Source organism: Hyla sarda, chromosome 7, assembly GCF_029499605.1.
Source record: "Hyla sarda isolate aHylSar1 chromosome 7, aHylSar1.hap1, whole genome shotgun sequence".
NCBI classification, from domain to species: Eukaryota; Metazoa; Chordata; class Amphibia; order Anura; family Hylidae; genus Hyla; species Hyla sarda.
The window spans coordinates 46,095,026-46,118,890 of record NC_079195.1 but is presented as its reverse complement, the minus strand read 5'-3'; the positions used below and the strand labels follow the sequence as shown (position 1 = coordinate 46,118,890).

At 40.7% G+C, this 23,865-nt stretch overlaps 1 protein-coding gene across 1 annotated transcript in view; it reads right to left on the bottom strand.

The window, feature by feature from the left end:
- The window catches only part of DOCK1 (dedicator of cytokinesis 1), a 439,672-nt gene that overhangs the window by 71,050 nt on the left and 344,757 nt on the right, over nucleotides 1-23,865 (bottom strand). The window contains exons 33-37 of the mRNA XM_056528878.1: nucleotides 21,747-21,895; nucleotides 7,889-7,974; nucleotides 7,569-7,725; nucleotides 6,057-6,097; nucleotides 3,534-3,624 (exon numbers count right to left, since the gene is read on the bottom strand). Of these exons, the coding sequence (XP_056384853.1) occupies nucleotides 3,534-3,624; nucleotides 6,057-6,097; nucleotides 7,569-7,725; nucleotides 7,889-7,974; nucleotides 21,747-21,895 (524 nt within the window). The remainder of the gene's footprint in view (nucleotides 1-3,533; nucleotides 3,625-6,056; nucleotides 6,098-7,568; nucleotides 7,726-7,888; nucleotides 7,975-21,746; nucleotides 21,896-23,865) is intronic.

Here is a 23,865-nt window from a genome sequence, read left to right as displayed (position 1 = left end):
GGAATTATTATAATTTGTAGCTCTGTTTCGGAAAAGGAAAAACAAGTTTTTAACTTTATAAACATATACATAAATATATTTAGCACAGTAAGATATGTTAGTGATATCAACCATTATATCTAGGTACTACAGCCAAAGCTATTTGGGCCCTTTTGCACCGTGTGTTTTCCGATCAGAATTCTGCTCAGAAATTACGATGTAGCAGCCTCCTATTGTTTTCAAGGGGATTCTGCTGGACCATTAACACTAGGGAAATTCTGGATCCCAGAACACTCTTTAGGCCCAATCTGGTCTGAAACGCATTTCCTTCTATTTAGAGGCCACATTTCTGAATAGTCCTATCGCAGTCTTGTTTTACCAGTATCCCCTACAGATGGAATCTCCGTCCAGAATTCCCCTAATGTGAAAGAGCCCTTAAAGGGGTACTCCGCCCCTAGACATCTTATTTAGGGGATGAGGATAGGGGATAAGAGGTCTAATCGCCGCTGGGAACCCCTGCAATCTCTCCTGCAACACCCCCAGTCATCTGGTGCACGGAGCGAGCTTCGCTCCGTAACTGATGACTGGTGATGCAGGGGCCGGAGGACTGTGACATCATGTCATGCAAGTCTATGCGAGGGGGATAAGATAGGGATAAGATGTCTAGGGGCGGAGTACCCCTTTAAAAGTGTTACTTTAACTCTTGGTGTTCAGACTCCCACCGATCCTTAGAGCTGGAAGAAGCGCTTCATTCCCCAGCTAGCTGCTCTATCCATCTCAGTGCATAAAGATGGGCTCTTAAAAAGACTGTGCGACAAGTCAAAATTTTTTTTTTTTTTTACAGTAATGCTCTAAATGGTCACTGTCATTTAAACAAACTCCAAGAGTCAACAGTACAAGTGATAATAAACTTTTGTAATGTTCTTAAAGGAAAAAAAACCTCTTTCTCCTCTTATCAGGCTACTTTTCTTTCCCCCTCCTAAATTCATTATTAACTATAATAAAGTGCTCATGTTATTCTCAAGATAAATCAGCTCACTGAAGAATCAAATTACAACTAAAGTCTATGGAAACAGACAGACAATGATGCAGGTGCTTGTAGTGAGTATTAGATCTCACCTGAGTGCTTAATTCTCAATTTACACTGCTTGGTACTGGCCTATAATGTCCTCAGCCGCTTTGGAAGATTTTTCTACAGAAAGACAGAAGGCAAGATGCCTCCTTGGCTTCCAAGAGTTAAAACTTTTTTATTTTCCATCAACAGAGATGTATGCATACTTTTTTTGGTGGGTAAAGTTTTTTTTAACAGTATCCTTTATTTTACCATATATAGCAAAACCTCCAACAACATAATTTGTAGTGGGAGATGAAAAGGAGAATTCTGGCTATTTTGTTTTTACTAAGCTTACCGTGCTGAAAAATTACCTGTCAACTTCATTCTGTGGGTCAGTACAATTACAACAATACCAAATTTATATTGTTTTATAATATTTTACTATTTTTGTAAAAATAAATAAATAAAACTAAGAAAATCAGCAATTCTAATATTGGGTATTTTTTTTTCTTTCTTTATAATGTTCACTTTGTGGTACAAATAAAGTTATATTTAAATAATTCAAACATTTCTGCAAGCATCAGTACAAATTAAGTTACAAAAATTAGCATTTTTTTTTTAATTAAAGGGGTATTCCAGGAAAAATCTTTTTTATATATATATCTCAACTGGCTCCAGAAAGTTAAACAGATTTGTAAATTATTTCTATTAAAAAAATCTTAATCCTTTCAGTACTTATGAGCTTCTGAAGTTAAGGTTGTTCTTTTCTGTCTAAGTAATCTCTGATGACATGTGTCTCGGGAACCGCCCAGTTTAGAAGCAAATTCCCATAGAAAACTTCTTCTAAACTGGGCGGTTCCCGAGACACGTGTCATCAGAGATTACTTAGACAGAAAAGAACAACCTAAACTTCAGAAGCTCATAAGTACTGAAAGGATTAAGATTTTTTAATAGAAGTAATTTACAAATCTGTTTAACTTTCTGGAGCCAGTTGATATATAAAAAAAAGTTTTTTCCTGGATAACCCCTTTAAGAAATATAAAAAAAAATAAAACAGAATATAAAAAATGCTGAACAAAATAAATAACCACAGCTGTTTTTTTATTTTTTATATATATAGGCACTATTACTTTATTTAAGAACCCCTTTCTCCAATGCCTGCAGAGGCGTTAAACTGCTCCACTTCCCGATTTACAGAATTGTCACCGCTGTTCCCATAAAGAACATTTTGTTCAGAACGGCTTCAGAAATTGAGTTCACTCATAAAGTTCTGCTACTTAGTTATAAAATGTCTCATGAGACTTAACATTTTTATGAATATTTCTAAGAGTGTTATTCACAGAGTAGTTGGCTATAAATTGTACAGGCAAGGTCCATTTCTACTGCAGTTTCTTGGAAAATAATCCGGGCAGATTTATACACGTTCATCAATATGATCATTGAGTGGGAACACGGTTTTATTTAGATGCATCCGCTGTAATTCATCTCTGTGATCAGATGTGTGAGCTGTGGGACAAGTCCTAATAGCCACATAATAACTGCTGCACACAAATAATGGAGGAAGGCGCCTCAACATAGAAAACATACGGGACACTTGGTGCAGGGAATAAGATCTTCTCTGAAGAAAATTAACCCTCTAAAACCACATAAAGAAGGTTTTAAAACACTTGGATGAATGAAATCTAACTTGTCATGTAGCATCTACTCTTGTATTATTGCACGGCTAGGACTGTAGGGAAATTGAATGACAAGTCACTCTTCTTAAGAAATTGCTCTGGTTTAATGGACTTACACTTATTAGAACCTGTTTTTTGTTTTATTAGTTAAAAAGAAGTCCAGTGGTAATGCGTGATTGGGGGGGGGGGGGTCTGAAAGTTGGGACCCCTGTGATCTCCCATATGGCACCCTGGCTCTGCTGCAGCGTGTTTCATACCCAGCACGTCAGCTGGTGGAAACACGCCATCTCCATTCATCGCTAAGGGAGAGACGGAGACACAGGAATGCTGTGTCTCTGCTTTTCCAATAGAGTTGAATGGAGCAGGGTGTTTGAATCAGCTGACCTGCTGCGTGCGAAACGTCACACACAGCAGTTTAGCCGGGGCCATGTAGAGGAGATCACGGTGGGTCTCAGCGGTTGGTCCCCCCCCCCCCCCCCCCCCCACGATCAGACATTTATCCCATATCCTGCGGATAGAGGATACATTTCTTACCACCGAACTGGACTTCTTCATTAACTAGTTTTAAGTTCTGACCAATACATAGTGATACTTTTGAAAAAGAGAACACTAGCACAAGCTGAAGCTACAAGGAGCTACTAACATCATAATAAACTATATGTATAAGGAAGTCTTATTCTAAAAGCCTAAATATGGATCAGAGTCCTGCTATAGGCCATGACTGATCCTTTTCAGCTACAAAAACACAACAAGAAAAGGGGAGAGAATATCAAACAGAGGTGCGGTGCCATGATTACTAATGTGTAGAGATTGATGTTCTGTACCTTTAGAAGTTTGGCATGCAGGAGCAGCGTGTACGCAGCCTCAGTGTAGTTATCACATTCCTTGTGCAGGTCACACAACTTGTACAAATACCTAAAAGGCAAAGGATTTTTATACCATATGAAGAGACCAACTCCTTTTACACAAAATAACATGAAAGCAGAACCACGCAATGCTGGCTTCCCTTATGTAGACGTAAAAGAATTGTTAATATAATACTGTATATTTAAGGACTGTAAAGGGGGTAATATTTGGGGCTGAAACGTTTATAAAATGTATTACTTTTGCTTTCTTTAATCGGAGGCTTTTTGCTAAATCTTTACAGCTTATTCCACAATATTCAAACATCCACAGAACTATGTGAGATAAGACTAGCAGATTTCAGGCCAGTTGTTAACTCCAAATTGTAAGGTTAACGAGTGACATTTATCAACGTTAGTGTAAGGTAGAAAAGATTTTACCCGTTTGCTCGGTGTCTCTCAAAATTGACCAAAATGGTGCCAAGACTTGATAAATTCTGCATAATTATAGAAACCAGTGAGCTGTAGAGATTGCTTTAAAGGGGTACTCCGGTGGAAAACTTTTTTTTATTTTTTATGAATTGGTGCCAGAAAGTTAAACAGACTTGTAAATTACTTTTACTACTAAAAAATCTTAATCCTTTTAGTACTTTTTAGCAGCTTTATGCTACAGAGGAAATTCTTTACTTTTTGAATTTCCTTTTTGTGTTGTCCACAGTGCTCTCTGCTGACACCTCTGTCCGTGTCAGGAACTGTCCAGAGTAGCATAGGTTTGCTATGGGGATTTTCTCCTGCTCTGGACGGTTCCTGATAAGGGCATTTGGTGTCAGCAGAGAGCACTGTGGACAGCACAAAAAGAAATTAAAAAAATAAAGATTTTCCTCTGTAGCATACAGCTGCTAAAAAGTACTGAATAAGATTTTTTTTTTATAGAAGTAATTTACAAATCTGTTTAACTTTCTGGCACCAGTTCATATAAAAAAAAAAAAAAGTTTTCCACCAGAGTACCCCTTTAAACTTTGTGCTCTGGCATCTGACACATTTGTACGTGTCCTATTAGGTGGTGTAGGTTTGTGCAAAAAAAAAAAAAAAAAAAAAAAAAAAAACACTTCTAAATTTAATTTGTGCAAATAATAAATACAGCTCCACTGCAAAACGTGGTGTACGGTGCACAAAACAGTAGACAACTTTGAAAGATGTTCTACTGAAAATTGCACACAAAAAATGCAATTGTGCTAAATTTTCAGAAATTGTATGGATCTGGAATTTCCCTCATGTAGAACTTGACAATCAGGTCCTTCGACCAGGCAAATGTATGCATCTGTGGATGCAGCCAAAAATATGGAAATTCAATATATAGTAAATTGTTGACAACATGGCACAATTCAGATCACCAACATGCCCCAATATTAAGTACCAAGCAAGGTGGACCAGCAGTAAAAACCTTGTGTATCCAGTGTTAAATGGTAACTATCAATTTTAAAAACATCTGACATTTCACAGCAACATGCCCGAAGGTTTTATCAGTGGCGTCCAGGTGCCCCACTGATCACTAGAACAAACAGGAAGAATCATTCAGATGAGCACTGCGCCCATTTGTTTTCGCTCACCACTGCTTGGTTCTACTTGAAAAGACAAGTGAGCCCTGTGCAACTTTATCGAAAATCTATAAAAGTCATACTTTCCTTTTATAGTGTCCTTGTCATTTAACAAGACTTTTAATATGTCAGAGAGATGTCAAAAGTTTTAATAATTTGGGTTCTGGGTTTTCAGTCCGCCATCAATTGTTAAATCGATAGAATGAGCTGGGAGAAGTGTGTGGCTGTGTGCCGCACTCCCCGGCTCACTGAAATCTTCACCCAGTTATACTAGACAGGCATAATTATAAGTCTATGGAGTCCATCTAATGCAACTGGAAAGGGAGTGCCGAGAGCTGGAAAGTGAAGCGCACAGCCATAAGCTTCTTCCCTCCTCCTTTTTATGATCAGTGGGAGTCTGAACACAGGGACCCTGACCGATAAGACAAGACAAATGTTTTGTTAAATGACAGGAACAATTTAAATGCTTATTCTCAAGCATAATATGGACGAACCAGAAAGAATTTAGATGGTCGAGTTCTTACATTACTTCGTGCCATCTGAAAAGTTTTGAGTGGTGTAGTGAAGAAGTTCATCTAAAGCATCACTACAGTCAACACTGCAGGGCAAAAACCCTGAAACAGCCTATTACGGATCGGCGTCTTATCTTCCAGAACAAAAAAAAAAAAAAAAAAACGACTTCTCATACTTTTTCCCCACTGAGCATTTCCGGGATCTCTTCAATAAGAACCAATACCCCCCCAACCAGACCCTCCATGACGATTCCTGGCACCCTCCATTCAAACTACAGCTGTATACCAATTTCGGATCATCAGGTCCCGGATGAGAAGACCTTCTCAGCACTATGCTTTTTCACTTTCCCTCTGTACTAATCAAGTATCCAGTTATTATGTAAAGCAGTACAAACCTAATATACATTTCTTCTCTCTCAATCTCTTTGTAGAAATTCTGTGGAGACAAAAAACAAATGACGCATCTTTTTTGCAACCTGTCACAGAAATGCAGTTAAAAAAAAACAGTGCATAAATATTCATGGTCAGTTAGGATGTAAATTCAGAAAACTATGAGTCACTGCACTTAGCCTGGGGGGTTTATCGTGCTTTACTGTAACTGGAGGACTGGAGAGGATCCTTATACACTGAGAATTCTAGATTTCTCCCTCTGACCTCTAAAATTTAGATGTGACTTACAAAGGAGATGAAACTACAGGAGAAACACAAGAGCCTTTGACATAAGGGGATACAGAGTACAAGAGCAATTATTAGGGCAACTATTGCCAATTCAGCAATTTATCTAATATCACCACTGAGAAGACTACAAGACAGGATAGCAGGTTATATAACAAACGTCTGGTAGTAAGACTGGCCATGCACTTCAGATAGATGTAAGTCGAAGCTCTTTCTTCTGACTGCCACCTTACATTTGCTCAATGCATGTGTTCATAATGGGACGTAAGACACAGCTGATGGCAGCTTATGTCTCCTGAGAACGAAAGGATTGGGCACATATGGCATTCCAACTATCCAATCATTCTCTCTTCTAAAATCTGCTGCCAGGGAAGAAACATTGGGGAGGGGAATTGGAGAGATCACCATACACACATAAGTGGTGGTTGTTATCAGCCCACCTTAATCTAAGGTGTATGGCAACCTTCACAGGCCAGCACCTTCAACAGTCTCAACTACATTTCTAGCTTTATATAAATGTCAAAAATGTTGTTTGGTCGTGGTGTTCAAAACGACCAATTGGGAGAAGTGTGCACTTAGCATGTTCACTCCCGATTCTGTGTCACATGACAGAAAAGGCTGCATCAAGTAAGCCCATGTGACAGTCTCGCACCCATAGACACAGGGGGAGAGAAACACGTGGCAGCGCACCTCTCGGCCTTCTCATTCTAGCAATGGGTCTGAGCAGTTTATTATGTCTTTTAGAGCCAGGTACATGAAGGTTTATCGACTTACTCATATAGTCACATAAATCACTATGTTAGCAGTCTAGAAATATTCCATGTGCAGCGGGTGCCACTGAAATTGATCAGTACTAGGACAAGGCAGACTTGTGATGTCACCATTGACACACAAAGAATTAATTTGTTTATTCTTTCGGAAGAATCTGAAATCTTTTCATACATATAATCTAGAAATGGGCATACTGAAAACAATGGATGGTCCATCTATTGCAGTTATGCTGGCTCTTATAGATCAAATAATGCTTTTTGTAGCCACTCTTTACTTGGCTACTAGAAGATGGTCATGAAATGGGTCCTGCTTATAATTTCTCAATAGGAAAGCTGACAATAGGTATTCTAAACCAGATGAACACTTTGCATTGAGAAGGAAACTTCACTGAACCTTCAACATTTCCCGCCTCAACCCAACTTTGTGCAGAATTGATCCACATTTATATTTTAGCCACTGACCAAAACATTGACGGTGCAGCTCATTCGGTTCTCCTTGTTCTCATCGTGCATAATAGTCCTGTAGTCCAGGAGTCTCTCCATCAGTCGGACAACCAACGTAACAAAGGTCTCTCCAGTCTTGGCCAGATATTTATGTTTCCTGCAGTGCTCCAAGAGTCTGCAAGATATAGACTTGTTACCACCCAGTGCTGACATAGCGTTATTTTAAGCCAAGAGCTTCATTATCAAGTTTTAATTATACGTGACCTGTAATGTTCGCAACTTTCTTGTTACTGTGCCTATACTTGGATATAAAGTTTTAGCAGTTAATTAACACTTACATCTTCTCAAACAACACTTTGTACTGCTCATCTCCTCTCCCTCCTTCTACTTCGTGGTCTAACTTGGTGATGATTTCATTCTCAAACTGAAAAAAACAGAACATCAGGAATAAAATATTGACATTAATAGCTGGAAAAAGAAACAAAAAAAAAACAATAATAATAAAAAAAAACCATTTCCTTATTCCAGCATTTAGCGATTGTTTTGAAGGATGAACCTGTAGTATATTGTAACAATTTTTTAAGACCAGAAGCTCAAAATTGGGCGGGGAACTATGAGTTATTCTTTGTGTTAACATTTTATTTTGGCCTATTTTGAAGGTTCCCCAACCCAAGAAGTAACTTCTATACTCCTCTATATATGTCAAGTAATCAAAATTACATTACATCATATACAGTGAATTCGCTCTTTATAAGATCACCCCTGATTTATACAAAGTATTTTTGTGCTGATTTCTATTACATTTGGTGTATAATAGTGCTACCAGACAATATAACAAAATATGTCGATCTAAAGGAGTAGAATGATTATGCCCAGAAGAGGACTACCTAATCAGTGGGTCAACAGAGAGAAGACACTGCTGAGGGCTAACAAACAGAGACCACTGCTCCACCAAGTCAACAGCAAGAGTATGCTGCCCTCTTCAGATACCCGGAAGGGGACACTTCCCCGTCAAGTCAGCAGCAAATAAATAATTTCCCTATCGGTTTATCAAGAAGAGGACCCTGCCCACTTTGGGTCAGCGGCAAGAGGAAACTACCCACTTCAAGTCAGCAGAAGGAGGACCTTGTGGAAGAGATCCCAGCCATCTGTAGGAGCCTGCACCCTCCGTTTTAGCAAGAAGAGGAACCTGCACCCCTCTGGGTCAGTGGAAAGAGGACCAAGGACCAGTACGGGTCAGCTGGAAGAGGACCCTGCCCCCTTCGGGCGAGCAGGAAGAGAAGCCTCCCCCCTGCAGGCCACTTGGAAGAGGACCCTGCCCCCTTGGGGTCACTGGGAAGAGGTCAATGTCTCCTTTGAGTCACCAGAAAGAAGGCAAAGCCCCACCAGTGTGAGAACACTGTACCACAAGGTCAGAAAAGAGTAGATATTGCCCCAGGTGAAAATTCATGAAACTGTAGCTCAAAAGTTTTTGTGGTTTGGTTCTATCAGTTTAGCAATGTGTCCTAGATTGGTAAGAAGAGTGTGATAAATGAAGGTAGAGAGAGGGTTTATTCTGCATGCACAAACCAGATTCCAACAGCAAAACCAAGTCAAAATGTGTGCACCTTCCTTTGACCTAGCATCTCAAGATCTACAGAGGGGAATTCTGGTAAAAAAGTCAGTTTCTATGGTCCATTCACATTGCTGGAATTTACCCCATGAACATCATACTAAGCAGACATGTAGGATATAGGCGTTTTTGCTTTCTTTCTTTTTACAGGTTGCTGACATGAATGTCTTATTCTCTTGGGATTCTTTCTTTTTTTTTTTTTCTCTCGCTTTTTAGTTTCCAGAAAATTAACATAATTAAAGAAGAGAAAACAGGATCTAGGTTTAATTAAAATTACTATCATTATCTCTCCCTATAATTACATATTATCTATTATCGTTTACAACCTTTCAGTAGAACTGTGTGCCTGATTAATTTAATACTTTAAAGACGATCATAAATTTGACCTTTTCGGAGCAAAAATTAACTGAAACCTAGATATTTTCATCACTTTAGATAAATGTTAAAGGTGAAAAAAAAGCAAGTACACAGTGTGATGAAGAGATCTGACCTTTTGCTATTTTAAGGCTGAGACCCTAGAGATGAGCAAACCTGAATTAACACATAAAACTATCATAAATGTGTCGTTCCCAGAATTGTAGCACACACACACACACATATATATATATATATATATATATATATATATATGTATATATTTTGATATATACACATATAAACATATATTGTCAACGTATAAGTCAGTCTCTGTTCCTTATGGTGCGCAGATTGTCTTAAACATTTTCTAGGACAAGTTTCATGAGAAGTAAACCCTACTCGTGGTGTCTAATTCAGTGTATCCCAACCAAGGAATCTCTAGCTGTTGCAAAACTACAATTTCCAGCATGTCTGGACAGCCTTCGGTTGTCTGGACATGCTGGGGGCGTTATAGTTTTGTAACAGCTGGAGGCACCCTGGTTAGAAAACACTGGTCTAATTCTTATACAGTGTAAACTAAGTGGGAGTGTCTTGGTGAGATGGGGAGTAGCTTGCAAGCCGGATTGACACATTCACCAGGGGAGCGGAGCTTGTGGAGTAGGGTACTGGAAGTCCCTTATACTTGCAAGGGACTTGAAACAAAAACCCATCTTTTATATAAGGTTATAGGTAAGGGTTAATTTAACTATCATATCTTTTTATCTGACATATAAGTAGTATGTAGCAGGTATTATTGAAATATCTCCGGCTGGATGGAATTTATGTGGGTATATACATTTCACATAGATTTGCATGGGACTTTAAACATAAACACAGACTCTCACAAATGGAGGTAGTTAAGGGTTAAATTAACTAGCCTATATTTTAAGTGGACATATAAGTAACATGTGACCATGTATTATCAAAATATCTCCAGCCGTTTGGAAGTTATGCAGTAACATATTTCCCATAGACTTGTATGGGACTTTAAACAAAAACCCTGACCCTGGAAAATGGGGGTGAGTAAGGGTTAAATCACCTATTCTATGTTTGTTGTTGACAAATAAGTAACATGTGTGCCAAGTTTCATGTTAATATCTTTTGCTGTTTGGACGTGATGCTGGAACATACATACACATGTTGAGTTTAAAAAAAAAATTTTTTATTATTCATTATTTTATAATAATCCTGAAATCTTGCAATTTCCATTCTGGCCACTAGGGGTAAAACTAAGCTCTTCTATACAGATAATTTCCCAGTAAAAGGTGACCAGTATATAGATACACAATAGCTTTTGCTCAGAGAACAGCCTCCCCCTCCATGTAGACTGACCTCTGAAAAGGCCACAATTCATCTGGATGGTACTGTTCATTATCATCTATGTCTATGGGTCCTGCCGTAAAGCATATAATTAAAAGCTGCGTTAAAGATTATGCAGGCATGATGGCTGCCCCCATAATACAGATATTGGAGGGTAGCTCTGTACACAATAATGCAAATCTTATGCAATACATATTCACTTCAAAAAAAAATTTTTTTTGAGGGGAACTACAAAAGTACAGTGAAACCTCTTTGAAAAGACCACTAAAAATTGCATTGAAAAGCGGTCTTCCATTGGAGCGGTCGTATAAAAAAATAATAATAAATAAATAAAATAAAAAATAGGCACCATGCATAGTATATGGTAGACAAAAATAAAAAAACCTTACATGAAATCTGTTCTGGATAAGAAAAATTATTTTTTAAGTACCGTTTATGTATTAGATTTTGCAACATCGGGACAACGTGATATACAAAAGAAAGGAAAACACAAAGATATCAATAAATGTGTCAACAGTAACACTAGCTCGACTCTAAGGTCACAAAGGTTTTCTGTGTTATGGCTGAAAACAAGGCAGAAGTCATGTCTGACATTTCTGTGTTTTACTTTAAAGCCAATGGTCAAATCAATAAATAAAGAGATTCCCTAGATAACCTCTAAAGATGAAGAAAAAACACAATGGTCCAGATTTATCAAACTGAGAAAGTGGAGTGGCTTTTCCACAGCAACCAATCACAATTCAGCTAACAAGCTCTGGTAAAGTGAAAGCTGAACTGTGATTGGCTGCTATGATAAATCTGGGCCCATATTGGCTGAAACTATAGTTTGGAAGAAAAATACCTATGGACAATGGACAGTTCTGGGCATCCAAGGGTCAACTAGGATCTAGTCCGATTCTGAATTGGGAGAAGATAGTTCACAAGGTGTCCCCGGCTGTCCTTGCTCATAGGTCAAACTGCAGCATGCTGGGAGTTGCAGTTTTGCAACAGCTAGAGGCCCACTGGTGGGGAAACACTGGTCCAGATACTCCGCAAAATGTTATGATGCAGCATTTACAGGGCAGGGTATAATACTGGAATTTTAGTGTATGAACTAAACTCAAAGGTTGTCCCCACCATAGACATCTGAGCTCTATGAACAGGATATACCTTAAAATGTCTTATAGCTGGGGTTCCACCAAAGAGCTTGTCAAGTTTATAAGACTATTATTTATATTTTAGATATTTTAACCCCTTGAGGACACAGGACGTAAATGTCCTAGTGACCTGGTACTTAACGCATCATGCACGGCAGGTACCGGCAGCAATTGCGCTGATATCTGCCATTAACCCCTCAGGTGGCATGATCAATACAGATCAAGGCATTTGCGGCAATGTGGGTGTTTAAATGAATGATAGTATAGTCCGATCATCCATTTAACCGCCCGGCCGTCATCCCGGGGACATCAAGCAGACCAGAGAAGAACATCGCCGATAATACTGATCAGCCTATGCATAGCACTGGACAGTATTTGCAAACTAATGATTACTATAAATAGTCCCCAATGGGGATATAAAAAGGGTTAAAAAAATTTAATAAAAAAAGTTTAAAATGGCCCCTTTTTCCCCATTTTACCCCCAAAAATAATTAAAAAAATAAATTTACAAAGATATTTTGTGTCACCACATGCGTCAAAGAATGTTCCACTGGCGGTAGTCCAGTTCCTTATACCAACAACAGATTTTGCTGCCTGGATGAAGAAGGGTATTTTAACATTAGGAGATATTGTGAGGGATACAGGACTGCTGCCATTTGAACATATCACTAAAAAATTTGAAATCCCTCCAAAAGACTTTTTTAAGTATTTGCAGCTGTGACATTGTGTCTCCTCTTTTGATTGGAGAATTGAAGTAAAGTCAAGATACAATGAGTATTTCTTTAATAATAAGGGGGGTAGAGGTGGGATAGGAATGGCGTTATTATCAATGGGTTTGAATCACCTTCAACTGAAATATTCAGTGATAGCCTTCCATGTACTGGTTACAACAAGAGAGGCGATAGCCAGTTGTTGGAATAGCCAAACTCTTCCAAATATAATTTCCATTGTTAGAATATTGAAACAAATATGTATTATGGAGAAATTAAGACTAAATAGGATTGTAAAGGAGAAGTCAAAAGATAAATGGCAGGAGATCTGGGAAATTTTTGAAACCCAATTAAATAAGTTGGTGTGAACCTCCCTAAATACCAGGGGTGAACTCCGGGTGTGAGTGGAAAAGGGAGGCGGAAGGATAATTAGGTGAGAGGGGTGAGAGAGAGGGAGAGATTGTAGGATGTTGTTAAGTAGAGGTTTTGTTGTTTTGGGTCTTATTTATGTATATGTGCGATAATTGTATCCTGTAAATAACAATAATAAAATATAATAAATTGAGAAGGAGTTAAAAAAAAAAAAAAAAAATAAGTCTGAACTATCAAAATATAACGTTAATGATCCAGTAACGTTAAATTTTTTTTAAAAAAAAAGTCCAAAAATGCTGCTTTTCTAGTCACATTGCATTCCCAATTTTTTTTTTTTATAAAAAGCAATTAAAAGGTTACATATACGCAAAAGTGGAAACCGATAACAATTACAGATCATGGTGCAAACAATGAGAAAATTGTGCAAAAGTGTGGTTTTCTTTTCAATTTCCACACACAAATATTTTTTTTGGTTGCGCCATAAATTTTTATGGGTGATAACCAGCACAAAAAAAAAAAAAAAAAACAACACCCTCATATGGGTCTGTGGATAGAAATCTAAAAGAGTTATGATTTTTTACAAGACAAGGAGGAAAAAACTAAAATGCAAAAATAAAATTGGCTGTGTCCTTAAGGGGTTAAATTATAAAAAATAGGTCCTCAGTTTAGGATCTGGATCTCTAAGGCTAAGTAATTACAAAGAGTGCCCTTTGCTCTGGAGGACCTGCCTTATATTACAAAGATAAACTATTCATTTGAATAGGCACTGAGCAATGCTTAATTTCTCCTGTAGGGGTACTGCAGGGAACTTAACTTTACTGGAAGAATATAGCTTACTGCTCGTTCACATCAAGCTTGTGCCCTCTGTGGGACAGATACATGGAAACATTTCAAATTGGGATGCACACATAGCCGTGCAAAGGTGCTATTTATTTCAATAGCCCAAACAATGTAATCTAGTGACTATGTTCGACTCATTTTTCAATTATGTGTTTAGTCTCGGACTTAAAGGAGTACTGCAGTGTTAGGGTGCATGCACACCACGTTTTCACTATACAGGTGCCAAATCTGGCCGGGGAGGGGAAAACCGTGAGCTCCCGTACCCCAGCCGGACCGTCGCTGCAATCCATTGACTTTAATGAGCCGACCAGCGTCACCGTTTTACACCGCTCCGCTCATTCTTAACTCGTATCCGGGTTTTCTGATCGGACCTCAAAACATAGTATACTACGTTTTGAGGTTCGGTCAGAAAACCAGATACAGTTAAAAAATGAGCCGACTGGAGTAAAACGGTGACTCTGGTCGGCTCATTAAAGTCAATGCATTTCAGTGCCGGTCTGGCTGGGGTATGGGAGCGCAAGGTTTTCCCCTCCCCCAGCCGGATCCGGCACCCGTATAGTGAAAACGTGGTGTGCATGCACCCTTACACACCTATCCCATATCCGCAGGATAGGGGATAAGTGTCTGATTGCAGGGGGTCTGACCGCTGGGACCCCCTGCGATCTCCTGTACGGGGAACGGGCATTGCCCTGTCTCTGCGTGGCTAATGCACATTTCGTCACATCCCCTCCATATAGTTCTATGGGAGAGGCAGGGATGCATGCACGTTGCATCGCCGCCTCTCCCATAGAGATGCATGAAGGGGGAGCGTTTGCCACCGGCATCATTCTGTGGCCAAAATGCCTCCTGCATGGTTTGGCCGTGACAGAGAAAGGTCCCCCGTACAGGTGATTGCTGATAGGGGATAAGATCTCCTTCAAAAGTGAGGCCCACCAGGCGTTGCATCAGAGACAAAACATGAATACGCTAAGAAAATGGCCCAGACGTAGGCCACTAAAATCAATGGGGTTCATGCCTGTCCCTGTGTGTGGATACATTGGCTTCCCATATTGAAATTTTGTTGACATATCCATGAATGAGCTCTAAGGCTGGATTCACACTGCAGAATCTCCAGACAGAAAAATTCCAGTCAGAGAATCTGAGACCGGCCAGTGGTGGCTGAATCCCATGGTGCTAGGACTGTGCTGACATCCCCATACAGTATATGGCAATGTCTGCTGCGTGGATTCTGCATAACATGACTGTGATAATTCTTTTAGGGCTGAATTTTTGTCACTGAAATTGTGTAGGCTGCACTGAAATTTCTGACTGTAATTGCTAAGCAGAATTGTGTAATGTGAACCTAGCTTTACTGCTTAGAACCACAGCAGGGGGACACTTTGTGATATATTGTCAAGGGCTTCTTATTATAGCTACAAATGGACAAATCCCTTCAAAGACCATAGGAGATATGGAAACAGCCAATTGAACAATCCGCACTGATCCGAAAGTCCATCTGAAGAGATTGGTCACTTTGCTTAGTCTTTTTGTTAAAGGAGTCTTCCAGAAATAAGCATACCATGGAGTGTCTTGCTGCTGAAACCCCCAGTTATCAGCTTTGTAAACCAAAATTTCCGCTGCAGCGCCTCTACAGTTGATATTAAGCATTACACATTGAAATAAATAAACGATCAGTCTATGTAATGTCTGAGCCGGGTTCCCCAGCATTTGTAGCCGCTCTCCCCTTCCACGTGCCTTAATAGGCTGTTTGAAAAGGAGTTTTCTAAACCAGGTAACCCACTATAAGTAACAAAACAAACAACACAATCTGACATCTGAGGCTCCTCTGGCTAAATTCAGTGGCTGCAGGATATCCAAGGGATCTGTGTTACTGTGTGCCTTACCTTCTTAAAAAAACATTACGGATCCACTAATGTTAGCATTCACAGACAGCCCCAGACCATTGTTGCTGTCTGTAAGAAGATCACATTGGCTGGGGACTGGCAGAGCAGTGTAGTCTCTACGCTTAGCTGTCTCGGCCCATTAAGGTCTCTGTTCAATTAAATCTTAATGAGTCCTGTTCTAGTTACTTAAATGCTCTCTGCACCAATAATTATTAAGCTCGGGCTTTCTACTCACCTGCATGGGAAAGAACTAATGCCTCACAATAAATCCACAATCCCCATTCGCTTTTACAAGAAAGCCGTTCATTTCCATCACAAACTTATTAAGCATTTGAGCTTTTTATTTTACTTCCTGAAGGAAGAGCCTCTTGAGCAACCTCCGGCTAAACAACATTGCACTTTGGTTTTCTTCTGATAAAACACCTATTCTTTACTCATTGATGTACACAATGTACACAAATGTACACAAACCGTAACTGCATGCATCCTGTGTGTCATCTGTATTGGCTATGAACCCTCAGTAATCTGCTTTACCGCGGTTTACTGGGGACTCACAACAATTATATAGATGAAGCAAAGAGTCACTGTATGCTGCTATTGCACATGCTCAACCAAACATATATGGGCACCCATATACAGCAGTACTAAATTTGTTATTGGCTTCTTCTGTGACCTGTGACTGAATCAGTGAGTTAAATATATGATCCAGCAGGTTTATTTGAAGTCCAATATAAAATCGATAAATGGCCAAATAACACAAACAGCACTGCTACATCTGTCCATATACCTGGCAAAACTCAGACGTTCCCATGAGCAGGCTCACATCTTCAAATTATGTGTCATTATTATTCTCCAAAGCAGATTTTTTTTTTTATTATAAAAGGAAACTTTCTAATTGTACTTACTTTTACGTCTGTTACAAAGTCTTTAGGGAAACTTTGCATTTTGTTAAAGGGGTCCTTTGGAAAACCCCTAATTATATGTCCTATGAGGGCATATCAACAACATGGAGGTGGTTACCCTGCTGGTGACCTCTTTCTTTTAGCCAGAGCCAACCAACACCAACAAAGTACTGCTTTTTACTCTGAAGGTACCATTCAGTCCATTACTTATACAGTACCACATTCATCTGAAAGGCTGACATTTAATACTACAATACCCTTGCAGCAGTCAAGAGTCTCCTCTGCAGATGGCCAGATGTGTCTGAATGTGTACCATCAGTTGCCTTCAATTTAACCCCCATTACATTTACAGTGTGTGTCCCTAAAGAAGTTAAAAAGTCTTTGTCATGATAAGACAACCCCTTTAAGTACTGGCCTTGACACAGAAACGTCATACTAGACAACTCACCCCACGGGTACCAATGATAAATATTCTACTACATGCGCTAGTTTCCTCAATGGAAAATTAAGCAACCTTCTAAATACTCCTTAAAAAACTGCTATTTTGATGGCTTGCATTCCCCCTTCTATCTCTCAGTGTTACAGATGGCAGCAGGGAAGGGAGACATACAAAGCAGACAGGAGTGTGTAGAGTTAGGAAAGCATTTATGGAATTCAGCTTAAAAAGGCTGTATATAGGGAGGAAAGCAGAAATAAGGCAGTTTGCAGAGGAAACTCCCATAAGCTGTGTACAAGTTTAGAGAAAAAAAGCAAAGAACCCACAGACCGCTAAACACACAGACTGCACAACCTGCATGTATTACTGGAAGAGAAAATAAGAAAGAACCTGCATATCATGGGGTCTGAATATAGGTGAAGAATGCAGACTCAAACTTAGTGCAACATTATTAACTTAAGGTAACCACTAATTTACAGCATTCATAAGCATTTTATGTCATGCCAAATGTGCCCAAAGCCTTTAAAATAACAGTAGAATATGTCATAGCAGCTCATGCAACTCATAATGTAACCAAAATATAAATGAATGATCTCTTCACAAAGTATGTGGGTAATAAGACAGACTGCTATGACACATGTGACCATGAATATGGCAGCATCAATACCTTCTCTTCTCATTCTATGACTTGCTGTATCACATACACACATTGCTATCATTTTTTAAGCTGTAAATATCACAACATCATCTGAAATAACAACCTCTTGGGAAATCTGTGGATGGATAGGAATCGGACTTCTCGTACAGCAGTCTAAAGAGTCTTAATTCCGTCCTCAGATTTTTCTGTTGGAATGGATAGTACACTGCTCAAAAAAATAAAGGGAACACTTAAACAACACAATGTAACTCCAAGTCAATGACACTTCTGTGAAATCACACTGTCCACTCAGGAAGCAACACTGATTGACAATCAATTTCACATGCTGTTGTGCAAATGGAACAGACAACATGTGGAAATTATAGGCAATTAGCAAGACACCCCCAATAAAGGAGTGGTTCTGCAGGTGGTGACCACAGACCACTTCTCAGTTCCTATGCTTCCTGGCTGATGTTTTGGCCACTTTTGAATGCTGGTAGTGCAGTTCATCCAGGATGGCACATCAATACGAGCTGTGGCAAGAAGGTTTGCTGTGTCTGTCAGCATAGTGTCCAGAGCATGGAGGCGCTACCAGGAGACAGGCCAGTACATCAGGAGACGTGGAGGAGGCCAACAACCCAGCAGCAGGACTGCTACCTCTGCCTTTGTGCAAGGAGAAGCAGGAGGAGCACTGCCAGGGCCCTGCAAAATGACCTCCAGCAGGTCACAAATGTGCATGTGTCCACTCAGACGGTCAGAAAAAGACTCCATGAGGGTGGTATGAGGGACCAACATCCCCAGGTGGGGGTTGAGCTTACAACCCAACACTGTGCAGGATGTTTAGCATTTGCCAGAGAACACCAAGATTGGCAAATTTGCCACTCGTGCCAACTGCTCTTCACAGATGAAAGCAGGTTCACACAGAGCACACGTGACAGACTTAACAGAGTCTGGAGACACCATGGAGAACGTTCTGCTGCCTGCAACATTCTCCTGCATGACCAGTTTGGCGGTGGGACAGTAGTAGTGTGGGGTGGCATTTCTTTGGGGCCCGCACAGCCCTCAATGTGCTTGCTAGAAGTAGCCTGACTGCCATTAGGTACCGAGATTAGATACTCAGACCCCTTGTGAGACCATATGGCCCTTGGTTCCTCCTAATGCAAGACAATGCTAGACCTCATGTGGCTGGAGTGTGTCAGCAGTTCCTGCAAGAGGAAGGCATTGATGCTATGGACTAGCCCGCCCGTTCCCCAGACCTGAATCCAATTGAGCACATCAGGGACATCATGTCTCGCTCCATCCACCAACGCCACGTTGCACCACAGACTGTCCAGGAGTTGGTGGATACTTTAGTCGAGATCTGGGAGGACATCGCTAAAGAGACCATCTGCCACCTCATCTGGAGCATGCCCAGTCGTTGTAGGGAGGTCATACGGACACGTGGAGGCCACACACACTACTGAGCCTCATTTTGACTTGTTTTAAGGAAATTACATAAAGTTGGATCAGCCTGTAGTGTGGTTTTCCACTTTGATTTTGAGCGTGACTCCATATCCAGACCTCCATGGGTTGATAAATTTGATTTCCTTTGATAATTTTTGTGTGATTTTGTTGTCAGCAAATGTAAAGATGGAAGTATTTCATACAATTAGATTATTCATTCAGATCCAGGATGTGTTATCTTAGTGTTCCCTTTATTTTTTTGAGCAGTGTAGTAATAGCAGTAAATGCTGATAGAATCCGCCGCCTGTCCACATACACTGACCTGCTGAGACTCGGCAGAGCAGCGTGGGAGTGAGTGGGAGATCAATAAGATGTCTCTTTATTCAGAGAATGAAATGCGCTATGAGGCTTTGTACACATTTGCAGTCTCTCTGGTATTGTCCTGGCCCTGTATATACCTTGTTGGGCAAGGAACACCCTTAATGAATCCTCAAGATGAAAGCACAAAGAGTTTAACAAGATAAAGTAAAACAGACAGGGAAAGTGAAGGATTTCCTTATGTCATTTATATATTAGCAGAATTTATAATTCCTTGCTATAGGGCTGTGATGTTATAGGGCATGCTATTTCTAACATTTATTACATATCTACAGAATTGATGAAAAGTGATCGATTGCTGGAGTCCCCTTTGATCATAAGAACCGGTGTCCCTTATCAGACATTACAATGGAGTGGTAGGTGAGCACACTGAATGGCGGACATTCAAGTATATGTGTGTACTTGTGTCTTGAGAAAACCTAATTGAAGGGGTTGTTCGCAAAGGGTTTCTTTAATTAGTCTAGACTGTGCTAAAAGAAAAAAACAACCTGTACTTACCTCCCTTGCTCCCCAGCAACCTCAGTTGTCATAGCTCCAGGTAAGCTCTATGGTCCACTTCCTGGTGATGGGGTCAGCATGAAACATTGCTGCTCAGCCAATCACTGGCTGAGAAGGGAACAGCGCTGTAGCCAGTGATTGGCTGACCGCCAAGGTCTTGTGCCGACCCCAACACCAGGAGGCGGAGCACAGAAATAACCTACAGCCGTTATAGCTGAGGATAAGGTGGAAAAGAGAGGTAAGTACAGGTTTCTCAGGCAAGTCAATTCTATATTTAGGTTTCTAAAAGTCTATTTTTAGGTTTCTTTGTACAATATTCCTAAGAACATTTAAAAAAATAAATAAATGTTATTTTAAAATTAGGATTAAACGGATAGAAACATAGTGTGATTCAATAAGATTTTAAAAGACAATAGTGTTAAAAAAATATGTATAAAGACAATGGCACTCACCATCCGGTTGATATAGATTTATTGGATCTTCATCACAAACGCACACCAGACACTTAGCTTCTACAGGGAGGCATCACAGGAGCGGGGGGAGCAGGAACGCAACAATTGTTTTGTATGCCGGAGCGTACTTTCTCAAGTGTAGCTCGTCCCTCCGGCTCAGATGATTTAGTAGTTAAATACTAACCTGATAAAGTACACTCCGGCGTACAAAACAATTGTTGCGTTCCTGCTCCCCCCGCTCCTGTGATGCCTCCGTGTAGAAGCTAAGTGTCTCATGTGCGTTTGTGATGAAGATCTAATGATTCTATATTAACCAGATGGTGAGTGCCATTGTCTTTATACATATATTTTTTTAACAATATTGTCTTTTAAAATCTTATTGAATCACAGGAGCGGGGGGAGCAGGAACGCCACAATTGTTTCGTACGCCGGAGCGTACTTTAGCATAGCTTGTCACTTCATCAGGTGAGTATTTAACTACTAAATCACCTGAGCTGGATAGCATCACTCCGGTTCAGGTGATTTAGTAGTTAAATACTCACCTGACGGAGTGACGAGCTACGCTTGAGAAAGTATGCTCCAGTGTACGAAACAATTGTTGCTTTCTGCTCCTGTGATGCCTCCCTGTAGAAGCTAAGTGTCTCATGTGCATTTGTGATGAAGATCCAATAAATCTATATCAACCGGATGGTGAGTGCCATTGTCTTTATATACCTTTTCGCCTTGCATGGACTTTGAATTGCTTAATACAATAGAGCACCACCGAGACTCCAGCTTTGTCACACCTCCTGTCTATTGGATCCTGGGGTGCATACATGGGCAGTGTCAGATCTCCCTAGCCTCTAGTGGACTTTGTTAAAAAATGTAATAAAAGGAAGGGGGTGTTCTTTTTAAAAAGTTGGTCTTCTGAAGAGGTTTAACTTGACTATACATAAAGAAGCAGCTCAGTTTTGGAAAATAAATGTAAATAGTTATATAAAAAGAAAAAATATATCCAACATAAATTTGCCTGCTGTAATCTACGGTGTGGCAGACTTGGTGGATTGACCGGTTAACATTTAGTCAAGGTATCCCAACAGATTGCATTAAGTGGTCTAAACAATTACATAAATGGCCGACAAAATGATCATAAGATTAGTTCACACTAAGTTTTTTCTGCTGCCTTAGCTGGCAACTCTTACCATCTGAAAACTCCTTGTAGAATGAAATTCACATTGCATCATGTCAAAGAAAATTGGAATGGTTGCTTTGCGTAGCTCTGTCTCAGGGATCAGCGTCATTTCCAGTATGGGACCCACCATTTCAGGAATGAATTTGATTTTGTGTTGACCTTTGAGGATGAAGGAAATAAAAAGTGGATTTAAGGCAAGTGGTAGAATCTGGATAAAAAGGCTGCGGAGGAGAGAAGAAGTCGGTAGCAGATAACCTTCAGATGTGCCTTATAGGGATCGACCGATTATCGGTATGGCCGATATTATCGGCCGATAATCACGATTTTAGGCATTATCGGTATCGGCAATTATCTTGCCGATAAGCCGATAATGCCCCGCCCCCCGCACCGCGACCGCCACCCCCTTGACCCGCCGCACCGCACCGCCGACCCACCGCACCCCCCACCGTGATGCTAGGCGGTATACCGGTATGGATTTTTTCCCATACCGCTATACCGGTCGGGCCCCTCCCCCACCCTCCCAGTCAATAAAAAAATTAAACTTACTGGTAATGGAGGTGGTCCGGGCCATCCATCCATCGTTCCTGTAGCGTCCGGGGGCGTTCCGGGTGGAGGGTGGTCCGGTCCGGGCTGTCCTTCTTCTCCCACGGTCTTCTTCTCCACTCCGGGAAGGCTCCGGCCTAGTACGCTGCATAGATGCCGCTACGCCGTGACGTCAGGTGCGTCGCTGCGCACGGGCGTCACTGCGCAGCGGCGTCTATGCAGCGTACTAGGCCGGAGCCTTCCCGGAGTGGAGAAGATGACCGCCGGAGAAGAAGGACCGCCCGGACCACCCTCCACCCGGAACGCCCCCGGACGCTCCAGGAACGATGGATGGATGGCCCGGACCACCCTGACAGGTAGGGGAGAGAAGCGGGTGGCGGCGGCGGCCTATGGCCCCGCAAAAGCCACTGCAGATCGTTGATTTAAAGCGCCCGCTTTAAATCAATGATCTGCAGCGGTGTCGCAGGGGGTTAAATAGCCGATAACTTATACCGGAATATCGGTATAAGTTATCGGCTATCGGCCCTAACCTGCACCGATTATCGGTATCGGCCCTAAAAAAACGATATCGGTCGATCCCTAGTGCCCTATTATATGTTAACCAGTCTATAAGTACAATTACCAGAAAACTATTCAAGAGGGAATCGGAGGAGGACTTTTCAGAAAGTAGGCAGGTTTACTTGCATACACTTGAAACAGTTGCTGGGATAAAATCAGGGGGAGGGAGGGTGCGGGGGCACCGACTGCATTCCCTTCCAGAATATAGAACCCACCTGCTACAAATTAGGACCGGTAAAAATATACTATTATAATTTTTTTAAAGAAAACTTCATAAGAGGGTCCAGTTATCAAATCTCTTACAAATCCCCCTATACATTAATACAAAGAGTTTTTGCTGCTAGGTTATTTTACAAGGTTGCTCTATACAAAATTCCACTGAAAAATTACATATAACTATGAAAAGTACACTGCTCAAAAAAATAAAGGGAACACTAAGATAACACATCCTAAATCTGAATGAATGAACTAATCTTATGAAATACTAGTTGAATATGCTGACAACAAAATCACACAAAAATTATCAATAGAAATCAAATTTATCAACCCATGAAGGTCTGGATATGGAGTCACTCTCAAAATAATAGAGGAAAACCACTCTACAGGCTGATCCAACTTTGATGTAATGTCCTTAAAATAAGTCAAAATGAGGCTCAGTAGTGTGTGTGGCCTCCACGTGTCCGTATGACCTCCCTACAACGCCTGGGCATGCTCCTGATGAGGAGGCGGATGGTCTCCTGAGGGATGTCCTCCCAGACCTGGACTAAAGCATCCGCCAACTCCTGGACAGTCTGTGGTGCAAAGTGGCATTGGTGGATGAAGCGAGACATGATGTCCCAGATGTGCTCAGTTGGATTCAGGTCTGGGGAACGGGCGGGCCAGTCCATAGCATCAATGCCTTCCTCTTGCAGGAACTGCTGACACACTCCAGCCACATGAGGTCTAGCATGTCTTGCATTAGGAGGAACCCAGGGCCAACCGCACCAGCATATAGTCTCACAAGGGGACTGAGGATCTCATCTCACTAT